Source organism: Vulpes vulpes, chromosome 12 (genome assembly GCF_048418805.1).
Source record: "Vulpes vulpes isolate BD-2025 chromosome 12, VulVul3, whole genome shotgun sequence".
In the NCBI taxonomy this organism is placed as follows: Eukaryota; Metazoa; Chordata; class Mammalia; order Carnivora; family Canidae; genus Vulpes; species Vulpes vulpes.
In genome coordinates this window covers 90065788-90092483 of record NC_132791.1, presented here as the reverse complement: position 1 = coordinate 90092483, position 26696 = coordinate 90065788, and the positions used below count along the sequence as shown (strand labels likewise).

At 38.4% G+C, this 26696-nt stretch overlaps 1 protein-coding gene across 1 annotated transcript; it reads left to right on the top strand.

Annotated features, from left to right (window-relative positions):
• TMEM170B (transmembrane protein 170B) lies at positions 1–26696 on the top strand. The gene is made up of 3 exons (XM_072729146.1): positions 1–454; positions 16626–16796; positions 26228–26696. Exons 1-3 carry the CDS (start codon positions 148–150, stop codon positions 26356–26358), a joined length of 609 nt encoding a protein of 202 aa, XP_072585247.1. The 5' UTR covers positions 1–147; the 3' UTR covers positions 26359–26696.

Genomic DNA, 26696 nt, shown 5'->3' with positions numbered 1-26696 from the left:
CTGGGCCCCGTCGGGGGCCGCCCGTGCCGTCCGCGCGCCGCCGCGGGCCTCCCTGCGTGACCTCGGCCTCCGCGCGGCGCGGGGCTGCCCCTGAGCGAGCGGCAGCGCCCGGCCCCGGCCCCGGCCCTCCCCCGCCCGCCGTCCTCGATGTCTCCCCGGCGGGGAGGGGGCTGCCTGGGAGACGCGCCGAGCCGCCCCCCCCGGACGCCCGTCGGCGGCCGCCGCAGCAGCGCCCGGCAGCCTTCCCCGGCGGCGGCGGCCTGGAGGAGCCGCGCAGCCGCCGCCGCCCCCGGAGCCTCGCAGCCGCCGCCGCCACCCGGCGCCCGAGGAGAGGGCGGCGGGCGCCCCCCGGGGAGGATGAAGGCGGAGGGGGGCGACCACTCCATGATCAACCTGTCGGTGCAGCAGGTCCTGAGCCTCTGGGCCCACGGGACGGTGCTCAGGAACCTCACGGGTAATTGAGGCCCCGGGGCGGGGGCGGGGCGGGCGGGCGGGGGGGGGGGCGCGGCCCCGGGGCGTGTGGCTGCGGAGCCGCTTCCCTTCACCTGTCGGGCTGTGGTTGCTCCAGGTGACTGCGGAGGTGGGTCGCGCTGGGTCCCGGCCGGGCCCGAGGTCTCGTGGCTCCGGAGCGTGTCAGCCCCGACCCCACATCTCTCTCCTCCCTCCTTTTGTCTGTCTGCCTCTGGCCCCCGACGTTCGGGGATTTCCCCCCCCCCCCCCCCCGGGTTTGTCAAGGCTGTCGAGAGGGAGCTGGACTCAGCTACATCGCAGTAATTCACCTCGGTTTTAGTTGTGGAAGTGAGCAGTAGTGGGCATCTTTATCGACTCCGTAGATTCGGCTCGGGAAGAGACTCGCAGGTGGTCTGTGCAGGTGCACATCCTTCTGCCCCGCGTTCTGAATTCGAAACAGACAACAACAACAACAACAACAAAACACGCCTTATTTGAAGAGTAGTGGTTCGAAGAAAGATCCGGTTGCAATTTGGTGCCTCCTCCGTGCCTGCTTCTCGGAGAAAGAACTTAAAAACATGCTCCGGATTTAATTCTTGAAAACGTGTAAGGCCAATTTTGGTAGGACAGATCATGAAAAAAAAAAAAAAAAAAGAAATGCATTATATCATGAAAAAAAAATGAAATGCATTATATCAAACTGGTTGAGAATGTGAAGAGTATTTTAATGAATATAACGTGTCCTGACAGGTTAAGTACATGTATGTGTATGATATAGATACTATATATATAGTATATGTTTATATATGATACTATGTGAAATAGTAACACATATATACATATTTATTATAAAATCTGGCATGATAATGGAATTCAGATACGTGTAGAGAAAAATTTTATGGGATTTTATACCGCAGGAAGACTTTAAAGACACTGATTTTCTTTCTTTTTTTTTAATAAATTTTTTTATTGGTGTTCAATTTACCAACATACAGAATAACCCCCAGTGCTCATCCCGTCAAGTGCCCCCCTCAGTGCCTGCCACCCATTCACCCCCACCCCCCGCCCTCCTCCCCTTCTACCACCCCCAGTTCAATTTTCTTGAATATGGGAACTATACAATTAATATAGATTCTGGATTGATTGGTAGTGTCCTCACTTTTAATCTGTGGTTATTTAACTTGGAGCACACTGACCTTATGTGATGGTTGAGGATCGGGAACATGTTCTTATTTCTTAAAAAAAAAAAAAAATACAGTGACTTGAAGACCATTTCACAATTCAATTGAATTTGGAGATAGCCTACGTTATCTTGCTTTTCTGGCTTTGCTCCTTTTTATCCACTGTTTATAGTTCAAATGTTGTATCAGTAGTGTTTGTAGGAGTGAAGTGAAAAGTGAGAATACATATTTGTGTGTGTTAAGGACTGGCTTAGCTCATTTATTTAGAGAGAATTAGTTTGGGGAACCATAGAGTAGCGTAAAACGTAACTTACCACTTGGCTAGATTTAGCAATATTTTTTAAATGTTTACTTTAGGATTCCAGTCATTATAGTGGCTTCTAGTTCCGTGGGTCAACCAGTAGGCTGACAATAGTAGTTTCAACCCAGGGTTAGCTCTCATTATCTCTAATACAATTTTAATAATCGTCAGCTGCTCATTAGACTTTGCCATTTCGTAAAGGTTATGCTAAACATCCAAAACGAGTTCCTCAGGTGGGGCATGAGGACCTCTTCTAGGAAGTAACGAGCCTGAATATACAAAATTCTGCTTGTCAGGGTAGAAATGGAGGAAGATGTAAATTAAAAATACACTTCACTAAGCAGGTGAGTGTACCACATGATGGGACCACTTCACTTCTAAAAAAGTGGATTCTGGATATGGTCACATTGTGATGTGATGTGGTTCATTGTGACCTTCTCTCTCATGCTGGTGACCTTAGTGATCCCACATGTGGCTTGGTCATTAGTCAAGAGATGCTCCTCACAGAGCCATTTAGAGTTTGGTCTATTAAAAACAAACACCTAAAACAAGACTACCAGCACTTAGTGCCTGCTATGTATCAGGTACTTTACATATATTATTTCTAATCTTAAGAATAACTTTCCAAAGTAGAATTGCAGACAACCCCAAAAAGGCAAAGGATGTTGCCCCAAATCATATTGCTAGTAAATGGCCAAGTGAGGCTTTCCACCCTGGCTTTGCCTGCAAAACTACTCTTTCTTCGTTACTTTCTTCAGGCAGAATGAGTTACTGCTTCACTCTGCTACCTCTGCTCCATATGTGTGCTTTTATTATTATATTTTTCAATGACATTATTTTTATAGGTCTCTTCTAGACTGTGAGCTTTTGAACGGTGGGTCACTGTCATAATCACGGAATTTTGGAATGTTAGCATTATTCTACGTAGCACATCTAAATACTGAATACATGTTTATTGAATTGCAATTCTAAAATAATTCTTAACAGTTGCATTAGTTAAAAATTCTAGTTGCGTTTGTTTCTAGGTACATCTATTGAAGTGAAAATGCTGTTAACTAGGAATGAGTTACTTAAGCAACTTTTATAGATAAGTGATACATCGTTAAGCTACGTAAATGCTTATTAAATGCACTTTTCTGTGCTAGTTATCATGCTTTCATGTATTTTATTTAATCTTTTCAATAATCTTGAAAGAGATTATTGTTTATGGATTCAGACATTGAAGCTAAGAGTAACTTGCTTAGCTCTGATAGCTAATAAGTGAAACATTACTACCTTTTTTCAGATCATGATAACACATTAACTCAGAAGGTATGTTTGTTATCATGATAAACTTGGAAATGAAACAGATAATACAGAAAAGAGCATAGTTTAGAACCAGGCTGATTTGGATTTATGAAATGATTATGTGAAGGATTTGCAGAAATCTGGTTAATAGAACCTTGGTTAATTAAAAAAAAAAAAAAGAAGGTATTCTCATCTCTATTTTTTTCCCTTCTACTAACAGAAATAACAGATGTTATTTACTCTTCTCTTTGTATTTTATCCTAAAAAAAGGTGAAGCGGGAAAATTTTTATATTGACTTTTTCCCCCTTAGACCCTGACCTTTAGGAAACAGTGTTGTGTATGTATTATTTTGATGGAAATAAATTTTTTTAAAAATTGAAAAATAAGAACTAGAAACTAGAACAAGCTTTAGAACTAGAAGTTATGTAGTTTGACTACTTCATTTTAGAAATCTGATGTGTCACATCATTGAAGTGACATGGCCCGGATCCGTTATGCAGTGACAGAGGCAGGCCTAGAGATGATGTCCAGTGACTCTTAGTTCTGTGCCTTTCGTTTTATTCCACATGGATTCTTAACTCGGGCATGTTTGGTGATAAATCTTTAGATACTTAAGAATAGCCTGGTATTATTTGCCCCCAAAAGCCTCAGAACATGTGAATGGAGCTAGCTTTTGTCCAGTAAATAAAAGTACTGGAAAATGCAAGACATTATTGAATAGTAATACTTTCCCCAAATTTTAAGTTGCCATTGCCTGTGTAAAAGTTAGTGATCTCTATTTATTATATGTGTAGTTTTAGAAATTCTACCAAGTTTGGTCTGCTGTTTATTTTTTTCTCCTTTCTGAAGACACTAGTATAGGGATTCCATGTAGAACAGATTTTCCTGGAGATCCCATCTCCTCCTTAAATCACCATTGCTAGAGTTCTTTTCTGTACCCATCCCTTTCCAAAGTGCATAATTCACAGGATTCTAAAATTGTTAATAGTGTATAGGTTATTATACGCTTCTTCAGCTTACTAGAGATAAATTCTTTCCTTTCTTTGTGAAACAGTTTTTCTTTCTCTATATATGTTCTAAATCCCACTCCCCTAATCTAAAATTACAGTCCATATGCACGTATTCTTTCAGTTTTATGAGTAATTTAACTTAAATAATCTACAGTGAAATGTATTCCTTTGCTTTACTTTTATTTTCGTCAACTACTTTGGCTCCCAATTTTGTGTTGTGACCCAAATTTGGTTGCTAAGAGTTTAGAGAAAAATTTTTTACTTAGAAAAATGCAGGATCCCTAAACCCATGGGTAAACACAGAGTCAGGCTGGTACTGGGAAAAGAATAATTGGTCCCTGGGAAAAAGGCACAGGCTGGCCTCAGGCTCATCTCCTTTCTCCAGGTCAGTTGCAAATGTGGAGCAGGTGCTCCCCTCTTCTATCTGTACAGACATTGAGAAGCTGGGAATTCAAACTTGAGTGAAGGTCAGATGTCTTTGTGTGTGCATAAAATATATATGTGCTTATTTTTATGTTTTACATGCACACTATTATAGTTCCCTTCTAGACTTTATAGTTGCTAAGCTATTTAGTGTTAGTATTGATTGTCGGGAAAAAAAAAAAAAAAGAGAAAGGTGGAGGGAAGTGTGTATCCACTGCATGTAGTTGGGATTGTTCACACTCACACTGGTGTATAGCCAGCACCTTCCTTCAGTATGCTTTCAAGAAAGTGTGCAGCTTTTTGGGATACCCTGCAGCCCAGCTCCCTTGTGGATTAAGTTCCTCCTTGTAAATGCTCAATTATAGGAGGTTTTTCTGAAATACAGGTGAAAAATTCTTTACTCTTTTGTGGTACAGTCAATTAACTAGTGCTGGTATGTACTACTGTAGTTTATAGGAGTTCACTTTTTGGAAGTTTTACCTGTATATCTTACTGAGAATGAAGCTTACTGAAAATGAAGTTACTGTAATTTTTCAAAAACCAGAGTTGTCATCTGCAGGTTCTTACTGTCTTAATCTCCATCTCATTATCTTTGAATCATGTATCCATATCCTCTGGCAATAGCAAGTCTGAGGTCTAGATGACATTTCTTAAACCTAAAGCAATTTCTGGGTAAGTCTTAGGACAGTGTAAGCTGTAATTCTAACTCTTTAATAGACGTAATGTAAATTATCTTTGCTTTGTTTGATGAAAGGAAGGACCAGAAAAGTAAGATAACTTATGGAGAGTCAAAATAACTAGAGATATTTGTCTTGTAGAAAGGAAGCCTAAACAGAAGAGGAAGGGCGAGTCAGGGATAGGGAGGAGGCAGTGAAACCAGGAAAGGAAATTGAGATTAAGAATAGTTAGATGTAAATTACGAAGGTCCTGGAGAAAACAGGGGCAGTAATCATTTTGACATTGGCCATGGCAACATTTTTTTCTAGATTTGTCTCCTTGGGCAAGGGAAACAAAAGCAAAATTACACTATTGGGACTATACTAAAATAAAAGCTTCTGTGCAGCGAAGGAAGCCCATCAACAAAATGAAGAGGGAACCTATTGAATGGGAGAAGATACTTGCAAATGATATATCTGATAAAGGATTAATATCCAAAATATCTAAGGAACATAATTAACACCAAAAAATGAATAATCCAATTAAAGAATGGTCAAAGGATGACCTAAATAGACATTTTTCCAAGGAAGATCTATAGATGGCCAACAGACACATGAAAAATACTCAGTGTCACTCATCATCATGGAAATGCAAATCAAAACTACAATGACTAAGCACCTGTATCTGTTAGACTGGCTAGAATCAAAATGACAATAAATAACAAGTGTTGGTGAGGATGTTAATAAAAAAGAACCCTCATGCACTGTTGGTAGGAATGCAAACTGGTTTTCCACTGTGGAAAACAATATGGAGGGTCCTTAAAAACTTAAAAATGGAAATACTGTATGATCTAGTGATTCTACTACGGGTATTTACCCAAAGAAAATGAAAGCACTAGTCCAAAAGATACATGCAGCCCTATTGTTATTGCAGTTTATTTACAATAGCCAAGATATGGAAGTTACCCAAGTGTTTATTGATCGATGAATGGATAGAGAAGACCTGGTGTATATGTGCAATGTGATTATTAGCTATAAAAAAAAAGAATAAGATCTTGCCATTTGCAACAATATGGATGGACCTAGAGGATATTATGCTGAGTGAAATAAGTCCCTTAAGTCAGAGAAAGACAAATACCTATGATTTTACTTATATGTGGAATCTAAAACCAAAACAAACCAACCAACAAGCAGAAACAGACCCATAAGTACAGGGAACAATCTGATGGTTGCTGGAGAGGGAGATGGAGATGGAGGGATGGACAAGATAGATAAAGGGGAGGGGGAGAAACAGGCGTCTGGTTATGGAATGAATAAGTCACCCCCATAAAAGGTATAGAATATGGAATAGAATGGTATTGTAATAGTGTTGTATGGGGACAGACGATAGCTATGCTTGTGAGTATTAGCACAATGTATAGACTTGCCCAATCACTATGTTGTGTACCTGAAACTAACGTAACATTACATTTAAACTATACTAAAAAAAGCATGTCAGAGGTAAGAAGAGAGCCCTGAGAGTGTATAGCATGTTGAATTTACCATAGTATCAGATGAGAAATTCTAAGAAATACCAAAATTCTAAAATGATTATGTTCCTTGAATATTTACTACGTGCAAGATCCTGTGCGAAGCATTTTGCATGCATCTCTTCTCCTATAATTGAAGTGGCCATGTTACTTAACGCTTTATTAAATGTATGTGATTATATCCAGGTATGATAGGCTAATTGTGTTTTTAATGGCTAAATATTTTAGCAATAAAAGTTAATCACAGAATAAACAGTGGCAGTGGAAACACTTGAAAAATGTCTCATTAGACTGTCAAATTTCAGTAACCTTAGCTAAATAAATTAAGCTTGAAAAGGAGATTTTTCATCAACCTTCATACAAATGTGAAGAACCAAACTTTTACCTGGGTCCAGTTGCATGTGTTCTTATAAATCTCGGGGTATAATCCAGGAGGTCTTTTTTGTAAGAGTGAAGTGGTATAGTAGAAGCTTTTGAAAAGCAGGGGATACCTGTATACTACTCTCAAATATCAATGTCTAGTTAAGATGTTTTTGTCGGTGTTGTGAAACTGGATTTTCGTGATAAAATTCCTCCCCTCTCCCATTTACTTTAATGCAACATAGTTTCTGAACTTTGCTGCATATCAGAATCACCTGAGTTTGGTTAAAGGTGCAGATCCAGGGTCCTAGTCCATATTTATGGAATTAGGATTTTTGAAAGCAGAGCCTATGAAGCTGCATCTTTACCTAGCTCTTCTGGGTGATTTTGTTCTTGAGAGCTCAAGAATTGGGAACACCTGATTTTTAAAAATTAAGTTTTCTGTGATCAATTCATAGCTGTTGTGATATATTAAGCAAATTAAAATGGAGAATTTGGTATAACTCAGGACTTACAAAATTTTCAATATAAACAATTCATTTACTTCCCAGAGGATGCTCAAACCCAGTTTTAAAACAGTGACTGTCTTTTAACATGTATTATTAATATTATTTTTAATATTTTAAATATTTTTGTTCTTTATATGAACTATTAGCTATGAAGAAAAATTCCTGTTAAATGGCTGTATTTTGAAAATTCAAGATGGCTTAGGTATATTAGACCTGAAGTATGCGGGAGAATGTGACATTAACAATATTTATGTAAACACTTAGATACTGTGCAGTTACTGGAATTTTTCCCTTCAGAATAATTTGTGTTCTATTAGTTTTTTGTATGCAAATGGAGAGCCTAAAGAAGCAATAGGACCCTTAAATTCATGGGCCAAGAAGCTGAGTTTCATACTTGACTACAACTACTTGGTTTTTGCATGTTAGACAAACCATGTTTCCCACGCTCTGGTTTCTTGTGTGTAATGCAGTCTGATGCCAGCAGCTCTCATATTGATGTTAAGAGAAAGCTGATTTAGAAATTAGAAAGTTCAGAGGAAAAAGTTTAGTTAACTGTGAGTTAAGAAAAGCACTTACCAATTTGCATATAAACTTGTTTCTTTAATCTTTAAAAATAAGAGACTTTCTTTTCAAGTGGGGCTTCCTCAGACTTTTAATAGGCTGATTCGGAAGTGTGAGGCTTAGGACCTAGAAAATCTTTGTTCTCTGAGCACTATTTAATAGCTTTTAGGATTAAGCCTTCTTAGGACTTGTTTAGGAAACTCTGGATTCAGTGACTGCAGATCCCTTCCAGGTCTGGAATTATGTCTTTGTTTTACTTTGTTTTGCTTATCTGTGTGTGGCATAACTGCTTCCACAGGGTTACTGTCAGTGATATCCAAGCTGTGGTAGTTCTGACCATGCATGTGCATCACTTGTTGGATTTTCTCAGTTGTGCTTTTATTTTCTGGTCTGTCATTCACTCGGTCCTTTCTTTAGATTTAAGAATTTGTTACATTGAGAATTTCATCATAAATTAATGCTCAGTGATGTAAAAAGTTCACATTTTTCACTGTTCAGTTTCCCTTGAAAATAGTGTATCATGAGATTGTAAAACATTTTATCAATTGCTGAGAAATTTTCTTTAGATCAGTGGCTGATTCAAACAAACATGTTGTTACTGACTTTTTTAGTATGGCACGTATAATTTAAGATACTTGAAGGCATACAAGTAATAACAATTGAAACCATTGTATAAGGCTGAGTTATGATTTCATAATAGATTCAGATTTTGACATTTAATTCTTATACTTTTGTAACTGAGTAGTGAATCAATTATGAGGAAGAACAAATTGATTGACATCTTTTAGGAAGACAGTACTATGGCTTGACTATAGAACAGTCTGAACTATTTAAAATGGCCTTCACCTGATTTCTTTAAAGCAGTGATATTCTGATTGTTTTAAATTGAAAAAACTTGCTTTTTAAAAGAAATTTCTTTTACTACTCAATGATAAGTACTGTAATTTACAGTTTGAAATTATATAATTAGCTGGCAAAAGGGTAATTTAGTATAAGTGGGTAATAAGTGTTGCCATAAGCTTTGAGAAAGGCGATGTATTACGGCAACCCTTTTAAGTATCACTATTAAATTTAAAAACTAGTGTTTTTGGTTTTTGCTCTCTTTCAGAAACAGAAGCAGACAGCTATTAAATATTTACTATAGTTTCAACTTCTATGTTAAATGAGGTTTCAAGTGGATAAATACAGCAACTCATTTTTAAATCTGGTTAATATAGTAAGAATGATTAAAAATAAAAAAATGTTCTTTACATTTACCTTTATTTTAACTTTATTTTTGGTCATTTCTTTGTGTAGAGTTAAGGTTCTATTTGCTATCATATTCCCTCTGTCTGAAGTTTCCTTTAGTATGTCTTGTAGGTCTGCTGGCAATGAATTCTCCCAGCTTTTTTTCCTTCTGAAAAAAAAATCTTCATTTCACCTTCAGTTTTAAAAGCTATTTCTCCTGAATATAGATTTTTGGCTTTATAGGGTTTTTTTTCCCCTTTCAGTCTTTAAAAAAAAAAAAAAAAAAGTCATTATTGTCTTCTGATTTGGTAGTTTCTGAAAAGAAGTTTGCTGTATCTTTTTATCTGTTTCTATATATGTAAAGTATTCTCTCCCCTTTCAATATTTTCCCTTTATCTTGGAGTTTTAGTCATTTCACTATGATATATTTTGGTGTCTGTGTGTGGCTTATTTTTATTTTATTGTGTTTCGGTTATTTTGGGAAGTCTTTATCTGCTTGAGATTCTCTGGGAGTCTTAGATTTGTGGTTTGGTATCTTTCATTATTTTTAGAAAATTTTCGGCCACTATCCCTTCAAATATTTTTCTTCTCCATTCTCTTTTTATTCTCCTCTGGGACTCCAATTACAAGTAAGTTAAACCATTTGAAATTGTTCCCTAGCTCTTGGATGGATGAACTCATTTTTTTATGTATCCTCCTCCTTTTGTCCTATTCTTTTTTCTCTATTTTAGTTTGAATAATTTTTTTTGGCCCATCTTTAAGTTTGTTGATTCTTTGCTTAACTGTGTCAGGTCTGTTGGCGAGATTTCATCTCAGATATTATGATTTTTATTGTTGATTTAAAAAAAAATTCTGGTATTTCTATTGGGCTTTTACTTGGAATTTCCATTTTTCTGTTAAAATTCCACATCTGTTCATGTCAGTTTTCCACCTTTTCCATGACATGATAGCCTTTAACATGTAAATTATAGTAATTTTAAAGTCCCTATCTGGTTGTTGTGAAATCTGAGTCATTTTTGAGTTTGGTTCTGTTGATTGCTTTGTTTCTTGACAGTGGATTGTTTCTCCTATTTTCTTTCTTCTTTCTTTATTTCTTTTTTTTTTTTTAAAGATTGTATTTATTTATTCATTAGAGACACGCACACACACAGAGGCAGAGACACAGGCAGAGGGAGAAGCAGGCTCCATGCAGGGAGCCTGATGGGGGACTCGATCCTGGGTCTCCAGGATCACGCCCTGGGCTGAAGGCAGTGCTAAGCCACCCGGGCTGCCCATTTCCTATTTTCTTTACCCTCTTCTACCTCCAATATGCTTATCAATTGGTTAAATTAAATTAATTTTTAAAAATTACTAGGTGACAGTGAATTCTTTTGGGACCTTTCTTGATATTATCCTTCTTGTTCAGGCTTCTGTTCCCCGTAACATCAGCTATATACTATGCTCTGAAGAACCTGGCATATTAGAATAAATGCCATCGAAGTACCATTAACTAAACACTCACAATGTTAGCCCTTGCTAACATATGAAAGTACTGTATTAAATTAATTAAAGTTCTGCAGTAAATATTTTCAGCTTTCAGGCCATATGATCTCTGTTATAACTACTCAGCTTCACTTTCATAGCTTGAAAGTAGCCATAGACACTATATATGAGTCTGACTGTGTTTCAGTAAAATTTTATGGACACTGAAATTCAAAATCTGTGTAATTTTGATGTGTTGTGAAATACTGTTCTTTTGATTTTCAACCACTTCAAAATGTAGGCACTGTTCTTAGCTCACAGACTATACATAATAGGTGGTAGGTCAGGTTTATTTAGCTCATGGACCCTAGTTTGCTGATCTCTGATCTAGGGGACTTTTTTCAAATTATAAATGCATCATCTCCCCGAGAGTCTAGTAAGCCACCTATGTGGGACACATCCCCAAATTGAGAAACCATTGACATTGGAAACTAAGGGAAGTGACTTCCATACCTTAGGTTTGCTGGAATGAGAACAGAGCTTGAGATAACTTAGTGTGAACATAGACTATTTAAACATATAATGTGGACCATTTCTATAAAGAAGGTAGAAATAATACAGCTTCAAAGTATGGTCATACTGGCATGGTATTTTCAGCTTGAGGCTCAGAGTATATTGAGCACACAGTAATGGTTCAGTATCTTTAATGATTTTATTAGAAGGGTGAGATATTCTCTGGAATTTTTTTTAATTTAAAAAAATTTTTTTAAAGATTTTATTTATTTATTCATGAGAGACACAGAGAGAGAGACACAGGCAGAGGGAGAAGCAGGCTCCATGCAGGGAGCCCAATGTGGGACTCGATCCTGGGTCTCCAGGATCACACCCTGGGCTGAAGGCGGCGCTAAACCGCTGAGCCACCCGGGCTGCCCTATTCTCTGGGATTAAAAAAATTTCATGTTTGTTTAATGAGATGGTTTTGTTTTTATGACTTTGGATTTTTTAATAAGTATCTCTGACGTAACTGTAGCCTAGAATAGTGATTTCTTTTCTTTTTTTTTTTTTTTTAGAATAGTGATTTCTATTTCTCTTGCGTGTTATTATTTGGTAGAGTTGATGAAAATGTTGTTGTTTAGGTCTTACCTCTAGAGATTGCTTTAGTTGTTCAATGGGAAATTCTGAGAGCAGCCCGGGTTGAGAGCCTTTGGCCTCGTAGAGATCTTCTTTGGTGAATTTTAGAATGAAAAATTATTTTTTAAAGACAGTATGTTTGTGGCAAAATTTAAAAAATATTTTTCAGGCAGGTGCTTAAAAAATAAAAAATGAAGAATGTATAAAATAATATCATACATCTCCTATCTTTAAGAGATAGCCATTGGCAAGCTTTCCGTTTGTGCATTTTCTGTACATATGCAAACATATTTTTAAGCAAATAGGATCATACAATATGTACCATTCTTTGACTTGTTTTTACTCAGTTAATATATTTTAGACATCTAGAGAAAATCATTTCTCATAAATAATTTTGTCCAAGGATTAAAAACAAAAGTACAGAAGATAATTTTTGAGCTACTTGGCAACGGGGCTGATGAGAGATACAGATTGGGAGCAGGGCTATTTCTAGTATTGTTTGGAGGCCGAGACACATCACAGCTCTCCAGTGTAACAATCCAGGCAAAATTCGTTTAGGATGAAGATTATTGGACAGATTTGAACAGAGAAAAATAATGAGAGGACTTTATAAGGTGTGCCCAGGAAGAAGGAATATTTCCTTTCATGAATGAAGGCAATTGTATGGATGGCAGGCTTCATAGTGTTCTATTTTGTGCACTGTATTTTTAAAATTTTGTTTCTCATCTTGCTTAGCATTAGCAAAGTCTCCCTCTGGCCTATCCTCCTTTCACTGTTGCTCAGTTGCTGGAAGCTTGGATTAGGTGGGATGTGGGTAGACGGGGAGCACTGGGCCTGTGGATGTCCACGTTAGCTGGATGGCCTAGACAGTTTAAGGAAAAGTGGTGGTATCCCACGCCTGTCCTCTTAGCACCTGCACTTCCTCCAGGGCTCTTGGACATCTGTTCTTGCTCTGCTCTTGGGATCCTGCAGTTCTCTTCACCTGAACTAACCCGGTAGGTTTCCTGTGTTTGCCAGTAGCGAGCAGGGCTTTAGACAGACTTGCTTATGCAGAATAGAACAAGATCTCCAGAGGCCCTGTCCATGGACCAGGTTGTGTGCATCTATCAGGTAATTCACAACCATAGTGATAACATGAAACCTGTTAGTTACAGATATTCTTAGCAGAGTTCATTTTTTCCAAGATAAATAAGATTGTTTTAAAAAGCTAGAAACATGAAAATAGATTTGAGTTTAGGTAGTTCATGCTCAGTCTGCTTAAGGGATAACCTGGCCTGGTCATTAGAGGACCATTTGAAGTTCTATTTTAGTTGTTTGATTCTTTGATATCTTGGGGCTTTATAAAACATTAAACATAAAATTTTACATTTTTAAATGATCAGGCAGATTTATTGTTGAGGCCAGTAACTGTGGAGTCTCTAGGCAGACACCATTACTTACAGTCTCTCACTCGTCTTAGATGGAGTCAAGAATTTTTTCACTCTTTTTGTATTTCAAGGACAGCAAAGAAAAGTGCTTTGTGGGACAAATCTGGTAAGCTATCAAAAGTGGGCTTGGGACACAAGGCAGATGACTGGCTGCTTATGAGTATGTGCCTATTGCTATAGAGCCTTTTTGGTCTCAGAGCTCCCTTGACGAAAATGCCCCCATGTTATTATTCCCTTATACTCCTACTTTTTAAGGATCACTTTGAAAAATTTTATCTTTTAAAATAGAAATATCTTCTGAGCAGGTTAAGCCTTTTTGTCTTTCATGCATTTATTATAAATTGAAGCTATTTGTTTGGGAGTGACAGCATGAAAACACTACTCTCCTGAAAGCTAGAAGAGAAAAACTGTAAGATGCAAGCTTCGTCTACTTTTCCTTAATGACCAGCATCTTTCTCTCATGCCATTGGAAGCATGCATGGTACTTCAGCAAATACTGGAAAATATATCCGATGTCTCTTTTCTTCCAGTGTTTTCACATTAACTGAGTCCATTCTAAGTGTTAATTCTTAAGAATTTGGCAGGGTGAAAAGGATTTTGTTTTTTACATCTGTTTTCTGTGTATCATTCTTTTTTTAAAAAAAAATTAAACTTTTTACTTTGAGATGATTAAGAGTCACATGCCTTTTGTTAAGAAATAATGTGGAGAGAACCCATGTACCTTCTACCCAGTTTATGCATTGAGAGCATCTTGGGAACCACAGTGTAATATCAAAACCATGATAGTGACATTGACCCACCAACCTTATTCAGATTTCTCTAATATTACTTGTGTATGTGTGTGTGTGTATTTATTATGTGTGTGTATTTATTTCTCTACAGTTTTGTCACTCATATGTGTATCCACCACTACAGTCAAACTATAGAATAGCTCCATTGCCACAAAGACCCCTGGTATTTACCTTTTTATATCCACTCCTTCCTTCCTTCCTTCCTTCCTTCCTTCCTTCCTTCCTTCCTTCCTTCCTTCCTTTGTGAGTTTTTAAAAAGAGTTTATTTATTTGAGAGAGTGCACACAGGGGAGAGGGGCGAGGAGCAGAGGGACAAGGACAGGCAGACTCCCCACTGAGCCTGGAGCCAGACTCAGCCCTAATCCCAGAACCCTGAGATCGTGACCTGAGCTGAAATCAAGAGTTGGGCATCAACCTGACTGAGCCACCCAGGCGCCCCACTTCACAAGTCTTTTGTTTGTTCCTCATTTATGGTCATGATATAAAATAATTACCTTTGAAATTTATATCTATACTTTGAAAAGTCAGTTTATATTTTTTAAGTGTAGTTAAAAAACACAATGTTTACCATCATAACTATTTTAAGTGTACGGTTCAGTTGTGTTCAGTACATTCACATTGTTGTATAACAGATCACATCTTTTTCGTCTTGCAGAACTGCAGTTCTGTACCCACTAAACAGCAACTTCTCATTTCTCTCTCCCCAAGCCCCTGGCAACCATCGGTCTGTTTTCTCTCTTATGAATTTGACTGCTGTAGATATCATATGTAAATGAAATCATACAGTATTTATCTTTTTGTGGCTGGCTTACCTCAGTATAAAGTCAAGGTTCAGCCCTGTTGTGGCATGTGCCAGGGTTTCTTTCCTTCTTAAAGCTGAGTAATACTCCATTGTAGTAGGTACAGTCCACAGTTCATTTATTCATTCATTTGTTGGTGGACACTTGAGCTGCTTCCTCTTGGTGGTTATGGTGAATAATGTTGCTGTGAGCATGGATGTGCAAATATCTCTCTGTGATCCTGCTTTTGCTTCTTTTGGATATATACCCAGAAATGGAACTACTGGATCGTATGATAGTTCTTTTTTAAAGTTTTTTGGGGGAACTACTGTACTTTTCCATAGCAGCTGCACCATTTTACATTCCTGTCAACAGTGTATATCTGTACTTTAGTGATGTTAGGACAAATACATTTTAATCTATTTTTATTCTCTTTATTTCATGACTGTTTTATTGACTTTTCTTTAACACTTGATAGAGAATACTAGCATGGATAAGAGATATTTTGCATTATAGAATGTTTGCATACCAAGGACGATCCTCAAGGTGACATCCAAACATTTTGGAGTCAGCTCTTAGAGCCATAAGTAACAGAAGACTTACCGGAACTCGTTTAAATAAAAAGGAATTTTATTGCGAGGAAACTGGAATGTTACGTTGGAACTAAGGATAGTCCTATGGCAGGAATCATTGGAATAAAGGATTTGGTTGTCTCTTGTCTTTGATCCATTTTCTTTCATCCTGTTCCATGGCTCCCATCATGTGATGATGAAATGGCTCTTCACCAATCCTTCAGCTACTCAAAGACTGAGGTTCCCTGGTCCCAATCCAGAATTCCCAGGGGAAAGGGAGTGATGGGCGTAATTGGATCAGTTGCCTCCCCTGATGTACCTCACCATAGGCTTGGGCAGGGAGATGGAGTCAATGCAAGGATGCAGCAAAGCCTGCAGGAGCTGTATGAGTTGATGAGGTGGGTGCAGGAAGGGAATGAGTGCTATAGAGTCAGAATGGAAGGTGGGCTCATCAATCATAACCTACACCAAAATGAACAGTAATTATGGACACATCGAAGAAAGAACAATGGAGCTTGCAAAGGTCTGGGTAAGGACTATTAAAATGACCTGAGGCAAAAAATAAAAAGAAAAATTGTGAGTGATACTTTAGTATGTAAAATTGAGAAAATAGAAAATCATATGTCAAACAGCAATTAATTAACTTTATTCCAAGAGATTTACAAATCTATTAGGGGTATGTTATACACATTAATGTGATTACAGCTATATGACAGAGACACTTAGAGTATATTAGAGTGTAGCCTTAATGTTCTGATGTCCTGGAACTCCTTCCTCATTGAGCGTTAGTGATGATGATTGTCATTAACGTTTATTTAGTGTTACTACATGTGAGGCACTGTACTGGGCATTTTTTATATTTGGTATTTAATTTACCCTTCCTCCAAACCGTGGGTGTGCACTATTTGCTAAACCGAATTTTCTAGGATGTTTTCGACAGAACTATTAACACTCTGCTTTTCCTTTCAGAGATGTGGTACTGGATCTTTCTGTGGGCTCTCTTCTCCTCTCTGTTTGTCCATGGTGCTGCGGGCGTGTTGATGTTTGTCATGCTGCAGAGGCATAGGCAGGGGAGAGTAATCTCGCTCATTGCAGTCAGCATCGGATTTCTGGCTTCCGTAACTGGAGCAATGATTACTAGTAAGTTGATTTTGTTTTGTTTAAGGACCTAATTGTATATGCACTTTATTCTTACAGTGAATGTGACAGTAGTGTAATCTCCCCTGTAGGATTATTTTCAGCACTGATCACACTTCACCTGGAAGGTAAAGATCAGTTCACTTACTCATTGAACACATTGTTTTTGTACTTCTCTGTGATGACTCGCTCTGCAAGGTTCGGTGGGAAATAGAACAACTTGTAAAAAACAGCAAGGGGCACAGAAACTCATGGGGAAATTTATCTTCTACGGGACATAGTTTCTGCTTTAAAAGAGCTCCCTATCTAAGAAGGGAAGGAGGTAGGCACACAAATTTGACAGTGAGAATTGTCATTAAAAAAGTGAAAATATAATCCATAGGTCCTTGATGTTACCTGCCTATGGCTACAAAATAAAATTACACTTTCTTCGTGGATACAAATTGTTAGGACACAAATCTCCCCAGCCTACTAGAGATTAGCCACTTGAGAGGATCCTCTAGCTATGTGCAGCTCTTCCCCTGTGCTACCCTGTGTGCACTTCATACAGTCCTCAGGCTCATTCCTTCTGCCTTTTCTTAACTCTGGACGAGGCCCCAGCTCCACCTTGGGTTCAGTGAGTTCTGGTTTCTGCTGTGCTGGCTGTGCCAGGACTTAGATGTGTCCTGCTGAGACTGGAGAGTGCGGCAGCCGCTTCCTCCATCTGACTCTGCCAGAAATGGGCTGCTTCTCTGTGCTGCTGCTGATTTCTGCCTGAGCCAGTGGACTGTAGACGCTTACGTTGCCATTCACTTCTGGCCCACTTCCATAGGTCTGCAGCAGCTTGCTGCTGCCCCAGGAAGGACATTTCCCTTCTGGTTGGTTCGTAGCCTCCAGGATATGATAAGTCCTGTTCAAAGGCCTCCTTTTGTATCGGGATAGTCACTTTTTCCCAGAGGGACTGGTATACCTTGCCTTGGGAGGAGAGCCCTGTTCCCATGTCTCTGTGTCTGTTCTGTGGCACAGCCATGACATCCATAAAATAGTTGTGGGATATGGTGAGTCGTCTGTTTTTTTCATCCTTTCTTCACTCACTGTTTGGTGTTTCTGTGTCACTCTGTATTAGGTTTCTGTTGCTGCATGAGCCTGTAACCTTATCATACAGTACCTCATCCATTTTGCCATCGACAGGGTTTAAAACAAGTTCTCAGGTTTAGCCAAAGCACAGGGTATGCCTAGTGAAGGGATGGAGATTCAGCTGGAAAGACAGAGTGGAGCCCAGTCCTAGAGGATCTTGGAAGGCCGACCGGAAAATACGGACTTTCTCCCTGCAGGCCGTGGAAAATAGATCATTTTGAATGGGATTGGCAAGAGGCAAAGCAGTCCAATGGAAAAATTCATTTTAATAGCTGAGTATAGGTATCTGTAAACCAAGAGAAAACTCTGAAAGCACGGGGACTTTGTCTTCATCACTGCTGTATTCCCATCAACAAAGCAGTACTGGATCATAACAGATACTCAGAAAATACTAGTGGAGATGGGGTGGAGTGCAGATGAAAGAAAGGGAAAAACAAGGGAGGGAAGAAGGGAGAAGCAGGGGAAAGGAAGAGGCAGGAAGAGGAAGGAAGAGGCCTTGCCTATGATCTGAACTTGAAGCTGGGACCCGAGCTACAGTAGTGGCTGTGCTTGGACATGACCTAAGGACTATGGCAAAAGGAAAAATATTTGAATTGGTTTTATTCATTGTGGTGGCCACAGAGAGGCTTGAAAGGGAGTGCCAGTGTTTTTTGATGGGGGCCACTGTTGTGATCGTGGACACACCACGAACAGAGGAGGAAAGAAGAAACAGCCCCTTAAGAGGTTGTAAGTAGTGTGCAGTTATGTGTATTTATTGACATAAATCATTGTAAAAGGTCAGAGAGCGGGAGAAATGTCATTCTACTTCTATTTATCTCTAATCATTTGTACCCATGTTACCTAATTTCAAGTCACCCAAGAATAAAATAGGCCAGTGATTTTAAATACTGCAGTGTTATAAAAAACATAAGTATACATAATTTCAAGGAAAAATTTCTATCCAGGTTAGCAGTAAAACATTTAAATTTCTTCTGGCTAATTTTTTGACATGCAGACTCTTGAATTGAGAAAACTAGCCAAAATAAGAATATTTTAGCTATATTTATTTCTTAATGCAATTTGTGTCAGTGCACTCATAGCTGTATACTCAAGTCGGCAAATGATTGCTTAATATCTATTTTGAATAAGAGGGTGACTGATTATCAATACACATCTATTAGATTTTGCTGCTACTTAGGTTTTATTTCCAACACAGTGATTTTTCAGTTTTGTTGGTTTTGATAGTTAATACCAAAATTGGGAGAAACCGGGTTTCTGTATAGTGCCATCAGCTGGCATTATATACCTGACTAATTTTAGCAAATCTGAAGGTATAAAATGACATCTCTTGGTTGGTTTAATTTGCATTTCTCTGATCACTAAAGGTTTTGAACATCTCTTTGCTTATTATATATTTAGATTTCTTTTTCTGCAAATTGCTTAAGTTACATACTTTTCTTTTGGGGTTCTTGCTTCCTCATTAAGTTATAGGGATTTCTTACACAGTAGAGGTGTTGGTCTCTTGGTGGTTTTGGACTTTGCAAATAACTTCTCAGTCTTTTATCAGTTCCCTTCATCTATGATATTTATTGAGCAGAAATCCTTAATTTCTGTGTAATCAGCTCAAAGAGGTTTTTGCCTTATGGTTTATAATTTATAAATTATAATTTGATCCCATACCAGGGTCAAAAGATATGTTGATATATTTTCTAATGTTGATTTTATAGTTTTACATTTCATACTTTAATGCATCTAAAATAGGAGTCAGCAAACATTTTCTTAAAGGGCTAGTTAGGAAATATGTCAAACTTTACAAGCCAGGCGGTCTCTGTCACAGCTCTTCAGCTCTGCCATGGGAGTGTGAAAGTAGATACAGACGTGTTTTAAATGAATAGACATGGCTTTTTCCGATAAAACTTTATTTACAAAAACAGGTGTTCAGTTTCAGGCATAATTTCATAAATTCCTGATTTGTGCCTTGGTCTAGAGTCTAAATTTGTATTTGCTATTAGGTGGGACTCCAGGTATATTTATTTTTCTTCCCATGTAATAAGTCAGTTTTGACCACACCATCCACTAAACATATCTATCGTTTCCTCATTGATTCATCTTGCCTTGCATATTATGCTCAAGGCACAAGGATCTGTCTCTGAACCTTATTCTGATTTGTTAGTCTTTTTATGTGTTCTTGCAGCAAGGTCACATTTTTTTATCCATGTGGTTTTGTGGCCTTTCTTAATACCTGGTTGGGCTAGATCCCTCTCATTTTTTTCTCAAAGTTAACATAGCTGTTTATGGACTTTTATTCTTCCACATAGATTTTAGAATATGTCTATTAAGTGTCTCAAAAATTACAACTATGGTTTTTATTGGGATTTAATTGAAGGGAGAGGTTAATTTGGGTAAAAGTGGCATAGTAAACTGTTCCTCCTAAGAACATGTTATGGGTTTCCGTGTATTCAGATAATCTTTTGTGTCTTTTGTTAGAGTTTAAAAATGTCCTTCTCAACAAGAGGGATACATATTTTTAGTTAATTCTTAATTTTTTCTTAGGTCATGGTGGTTGTTCATGGTATCTTTCAGTGACATCAGTTAGTTATATTGGTGTAGAGAAACACTTCAGTTTTCTGAGTTGAGTTTATGAAAGATTAACAAAGCAAAAAACTGATTCTTTGGAAAGATATGAATAGATTGCTGGCAAACTAATTAAAAAAGAAGTTAAGGCAGAAAAGTAAAGCATAGACCAAAATAGAGTAAATAACTACAGACTCAATAATAGAGCCAGAATAAAGAATTGTAAAAATAACAGTTTTGCAAACAGTAATATATTCCTAAATATAAAACATCAAAATTGGCATAAGAAGAAACAAGATATGAATAGGACAAAAAATATATTTAAATAATTGAAGTGTTGAAGACCGTCCCCTCCCAAAGGAACTCTAGGCCCAAATGGAGTTTTTGGATGAGTTCTACTGAATTTTGAAGGAACAGTTTAGTTCCTGCCCAAATTATTGAGGAAAAGGGAAGAGTAAAAGCTGTTCACAGCTTATTTGCTAAGGTCAAAGTAATCTTGTTAAGCAAGATAAAAAGACTGTGTGGAATTGGAAAACTACACGCTCATTTACCTTTTGAGTGTTACTCTAGGAATGCAAAGAAAATTCAGGATCAGACATGACCATGACTGCCAATAAAACGTTGTTTATGGAAACTGAAATTTAAATTTTGTATAATTTTCATGTATCATGAAATACTTTTATTTTTTAAAAACCATTTAAAAACATAAAAATGGTTGTTTACTCCTGTGCCACCTCCATGTGCTGTGGTATGTAGATTGGACCTGTGGACTATAGCTTGCTGGACCCTCATCTGACCAAACAGGCTGATAGAACCAACACTGTTCAAACCAAATCAGCCTTAGTCATCCTATCTGCTTTCTCTCAGGAAATACGGAGGGCAAATCAGATTGCTTTCATTGGTGTGCCATAGCAGGCCCGAGTCTCTCTTGACTTTGTAAGTTCTTATCTTTTCTTAACCTTGTCAATCAGCAGTGTTGCTTTCTCCACTTCATCTTCACTACACCAGTGTTCGCTACTCCCCTGGTCCTGGGGGGAGGGGAGGGGGTCTTTCCTTATTTCCTTATTTCTAAGTGATTCTTTCTACCATTGTTGGTAGTGGCAGTTCCAGTTTCTTTCAAGCATCCTGTTCTGCTTGTGTCTTCTTCATTCTTGCCTAACTTAGCCTTGTATTTCACCAAGAAAATAAGACCATAGTATTTGTATTCTTTCAACTAGCTAGTGTTCAGCAAAATCTACTACAGAGTGAAGACTAAAGTACAAACTGGGAGGAAGACATTTGTAAATATATATAAATAGAAAAAGACTAATATCCAAACTATAATCTTAAGACCTTATGAATCAAATAAGAAGAAAACTCAATAGAAAAAGGGACAAAAGATTTGACAGGCATTTCATAAAAGTAGAAAGCCCTCTTGGCCTCTAATATGTGAAGAAAACTTCAGTCACATGAATTATCAGAGAAATGCAAATTAATCACAGAGATGACAACTCTTATCAAATTGACAAGGATTAAATAAAAAAAAAACCAGCTTCTTCTGAAGCTAGGGAGTTATCTGGAATATAAATCAGTACAACTACTTTGGAAGCAGTTTGGCATTACTTAGTGAAGTTGAAAGTGCCTATAACATAACACTGAGCGATTCTACTTTCACCCATGTTTTGAAGAGAAATTTTTGACTCTGAATGGACCACAGGTCATACATAAGAATGTTCACAGAAGCACTGTTTGTCATTGTTAAGGATTGGAAAAAAATGTTATTGGCAGTAGAATGGACAAATTGTGGTATGTTCACGCTTAGAATTCTGTGCAATCGTGAAAATACATGAATTGTAGTTAAAACAGCACAGGTAGCTTTCTGACCTATAATATTTGAGCCCAAATTCCAGAATACTTACAGTGTCAATTTACAGAAAGTTAATTTATTTAAAAAACTAAATAATACATATTCTTAGGATGCAAGAAGGTGGTAAAGCTGACAAAAAGCAAAGGAATGTTAAAAAATTCAGGGAGGGAATGGGACATAACAGTAGAGTCCATGGGAACTTCAAAGGAAATAGTGATGTTCTCTTTAGTTGGATGATGGTACTTGGGAATTTGTTGTTATTTTATACTCTACATATGTATTATTTATTTGAGAGTGAAAGTGGGGGAGAGAGGAGCAGAGAGAGAGGGAGAGAGAACCCCAAGCAGGCTCCATCCATGCTGAGCACAGAACCCGATGTGGGGCTCAGTCCATGACCCTGAGATCACGACCCAAGTCGAGACCAAGAATTAGACCCTTAACCGACTGAACCACCCAGACATCCCTACAAATATTTTTATAAATACTCTTTTATGTCTGCTCAATATTCAATAGCAGCGTTTCCAAATTCGTTTAATAGGCACACAAAATTGTTTTCTTGCAGATCTTTTAGATTGAAAGTTCCACTGGTATATAGTCTTCTTTGACCAGTGCTTCTGAGTGTGAAATCCTCAACATACTGGGGACTTGTGTAAATCTACTTTTTTTTTCTTTTGTAAGTCTACTTTTGGAGGTCACTTGTAATTTCCAAAATGTTTCCTACTTGCTTATCCACTGGAAAGAAAATGGTGGTTTGTTTTATTTTCTGTATTACACTACATAGACTTGAAGGGCTTGTCCTCTGCTCTTTGAAAGATTTTAAAGAAGAATGGGTTATTTAGTAGCTTTGTTGGGTTTTCCTCAAACAACAGGGGCCTTCCAGAGTGAAATAAATCCATTTTAATCACCAGACCAGCCAAATACTAAATTAAGGTGTCAGCTTATTTGTGAAAGAAGAGGATAGTGGAGTGGAAAGGTTCTCAGTACTCATTTTCTAGTCCTTAAATCTCTTTCTTATTCCATTCTCACTTTGTCTCTTAGGATGCTTTTCCATGGCTCCAGACCTCCAGTTAAATTCTAAACCCCTATGAGAGATGCCCCAAACATGCTTTCCTGGGTCCTCTACCTCCAGCCAAGAGGCCCCACCCTGAGCTTCAAAGGCACAGAAATTATAAATATAATGAAAGTTTCTTGGAATTATAGGGAAATTTAGGCAAATTGGTGTGGGTATTTTTAGATTTTTAGAATTTTAATTACATAAGTCATGTATGAGTATATATATTCTCCTTGTAAAACTCAAAACATTATGGATAAGACAAAGGTCTCTTTTGACTAGCACTCCTAAACCAGTCCTCTTCTCAATGTAATCCCCATCTGTAGCTTGTATTCCCCCCAGATTTTTATTTATGCATTACATTCATTCATATATATATATATCCATGTTTACATACATGCACACATGCATATGGTGGATGCATGTTCTAGTAGAGAATATTATATATAGCTTTAGGGTTCATTTTCTTTGCTGCATAAATGATATGTTTTAGGTTCTTTCTGTGTCAGTTCATAAGGTTTTTATTTTTCTTTTGAAATTGTATGGGTTTCATGGTGTGGGCTTGATATAGTTTCCCCACTCCATACTGATGGATATTGGGTTCTTGCTTTTGGTTTTGTGATGTTTTTGTTTTTTGCTATTACAAAAAGTACTGCCTTGGTTATCATATATGTGTTTGTGTGTGTGTACTCTGGACATGAATCAAGTATTTTTCTAGTCTGTCCCTTTATGGGTTTTGCCCTTTTTAATGTAGTTTAAAGCAGTCCCCTTTTCCTGATACCATAGGTATATTCTGTTCAGTTTGAAACTTTACATTTATGGCTTTGTTTTTAACATTTTGTTCTTTAACTAACTATCTGAAATTTATTCTAGAGAGTAGGGTGAATTAGGGACCTAGATTTATTCCTTCCAGTGGCTGCTAGTTGTTGCAATACCATTTACCGAAAGCTGAATCACTGATTGGAAATACCTTTCTCATTTACTACTATGACAGTTTACTAGCCAGAATTTAGGGTACATACTAGGACCACTCACTCTTCTAAGTAGTACCTCTTCATCTTCATGCCCACCCACTCTACAGTTGAGGAAATAAGGCACAGAGAGGTTAAGTGATTGCCCTGTGTAGCACATCTGCGAGGTAGTGGATTTCGGAGTTTGGGCCACAAGTCTGGCTCTGTAATCCATGCTCCTCACTTCATAGAAGCATGAGGTGTTTGACCTGACACATTCGCTTACCATTGCCTAGGCAGCCTGAGCTAGCAAGTGCTTAGATTTTCCACTTCGTGGATCCTTTTCGAAAACTTAGTGCTGGCGAGATGGAGACCAAGTGATGTTTTTAAAATTGAAGATAGTCATGGAAATCTAGGGTAAAGCCACATGAAAACAGTATTTCTCAGGTTTATTTTAATATTTTCATTTTAATATTTCTAATAGCAAAGTATAAGATCCCTGAAATTTTTTTCTTTTTCAAAGATTTATTTATTTTAGAGAGAGTGTAGGAGAGAGCAGCAGAGGGAGAGGGAGAGAGAACCCCAAGCAGACTCCACACTGAGTGCGGAGCATGAGTTGGGGTTCTATCCCAGGACCCTGAGATCATAACCTGAGCCAAAGTCAAGAGTCAGATGCTTAATCTCCTGAGCCATCCAGGCATCCCGGATCTTTGAAACTTTTAAAGAATGTTACCTAAATCTAATATTTGAGGATATTACCAATTTTACTAGTGAAGTTTATTACTTGATTATGTAAATGTTGGTGCCACTAGTTTTATTTAATGTTGAAAGGACTATCAGTCACTTTATGATTTTCTGAATTCCTTTTCTTTTTCACTTAGTGCATGTGTGACATGATTGAAATGATTTGGGGATTTATAGCCAGACTAACCTAGATTGAAATTCCCCTCCTTGTCCTTAATTGTATTTCCTTGGGCTAGTAATCAAACCTCTCTGAACCTCTGTTTTTCTTCTTTACTTAGGTAATACTGCTCTGGAGTAGAATGTTATTCAAACAAGATATTTGTAAAGTTGCTACCAAGATACGTAGTATAATGTAGTAAACATGCAATACATTTTAATTTCTTTCTTAAAAATATGTAGATTAATAATTTGCGTTTTCCACTTATATCTCTTTAGAGGAACACAGTTACTTTGTTTAGGAGATTTTAAGAGAACTACAGAGTTAATTCTTAGCTAATTTTTAATGAACAGATTTCTATCTCAAATAATTGTCATTTCAGTGTCTCCGAATCATTTACTTCTGGTTTTGCTTTTTGTTTGGCCACATTTTCTGGGGGAAAATTTGAAGGCCATTTCAATCTGTGGGAACTCTAATTTAAATGTTTCATTCTATATAGTATATTAATAAGGTGAAGTGTTGAATCAGATGGGCTCTGAGACTCCTGTAAATCTGGGATCCTCACATTCTCTGAAATGAGCGTTATCTAAACATGTTTCCCAGATCAGATTGTCGGGTTCATCTTCCATTTTTATTAGATGTCAAGATACTAGTCTCTAACCTTACAGTTGTATGCTTTATTAAAAAAAAAAAAAGAATAAATTACTTTTTATGGTAGATTCCGAAATGTAATAGTCAAGTATCCTGATATTTTACATGACATTTAAGAATTAATTTAAAAAAATTCTTGAATAATTTAGAAACTGCATTAAAGTGTGTGGCTTTCTGTGCCTTGGTTCATAATCGTCAGTATATGGAGTCTGGCGCCGTCTGGCCGGCGCCGCCCGGGGAGGGGAGCTGCAGGGGCGGTTGTCCTGCCGCGGGCGCGGGCGGGGCGACCTCGGGCGACCTCGGGGCTCCCTCCCGGGCGCGCAGGCAGTGACCGTGTCCCTCTGTCTGTCCGCCCGCCCCTCGCAGGTGCAGCCGTCGCGGGCATCTACAGAGTGGCCGGCAAGAACATGGCCCCGCTGGAGGCGCTGGTGTGGGGCGTGGGGCAGACTGTATTGACGTTGATCATCTCCTTTTCAAGGATCCTCGCCACGCTCTGAGCCCCGAGGGAAGGGCTTGCTTCACCCGAGGAGGCCGACGTGCAGATGCTCGGAAGGCGGCGTGGTCGCTGCGTGCGGAGACCGCCCCCTGCTGTCCGCTGCTGCACCACCGCCTGCACCTTACGTGCCTCGCCCCGGGCCGGCGCCGCCTGGGGACCCGGGACGCGGGGACCGGGGACCGGGGCCGGACGGGTCGGAGCTGCGAGCTGCCCGCGGACGCGCTGCTGCGCACTGTCCTCCCGAGCAGCGAGCAGCGAGCAGCGAGCAGCGTGCAGCGCCGCCCTGGGTTAGGGACGTGCGGAGGAGGAGTTGATACTCGTGCCAAACTCTCTCTCTCT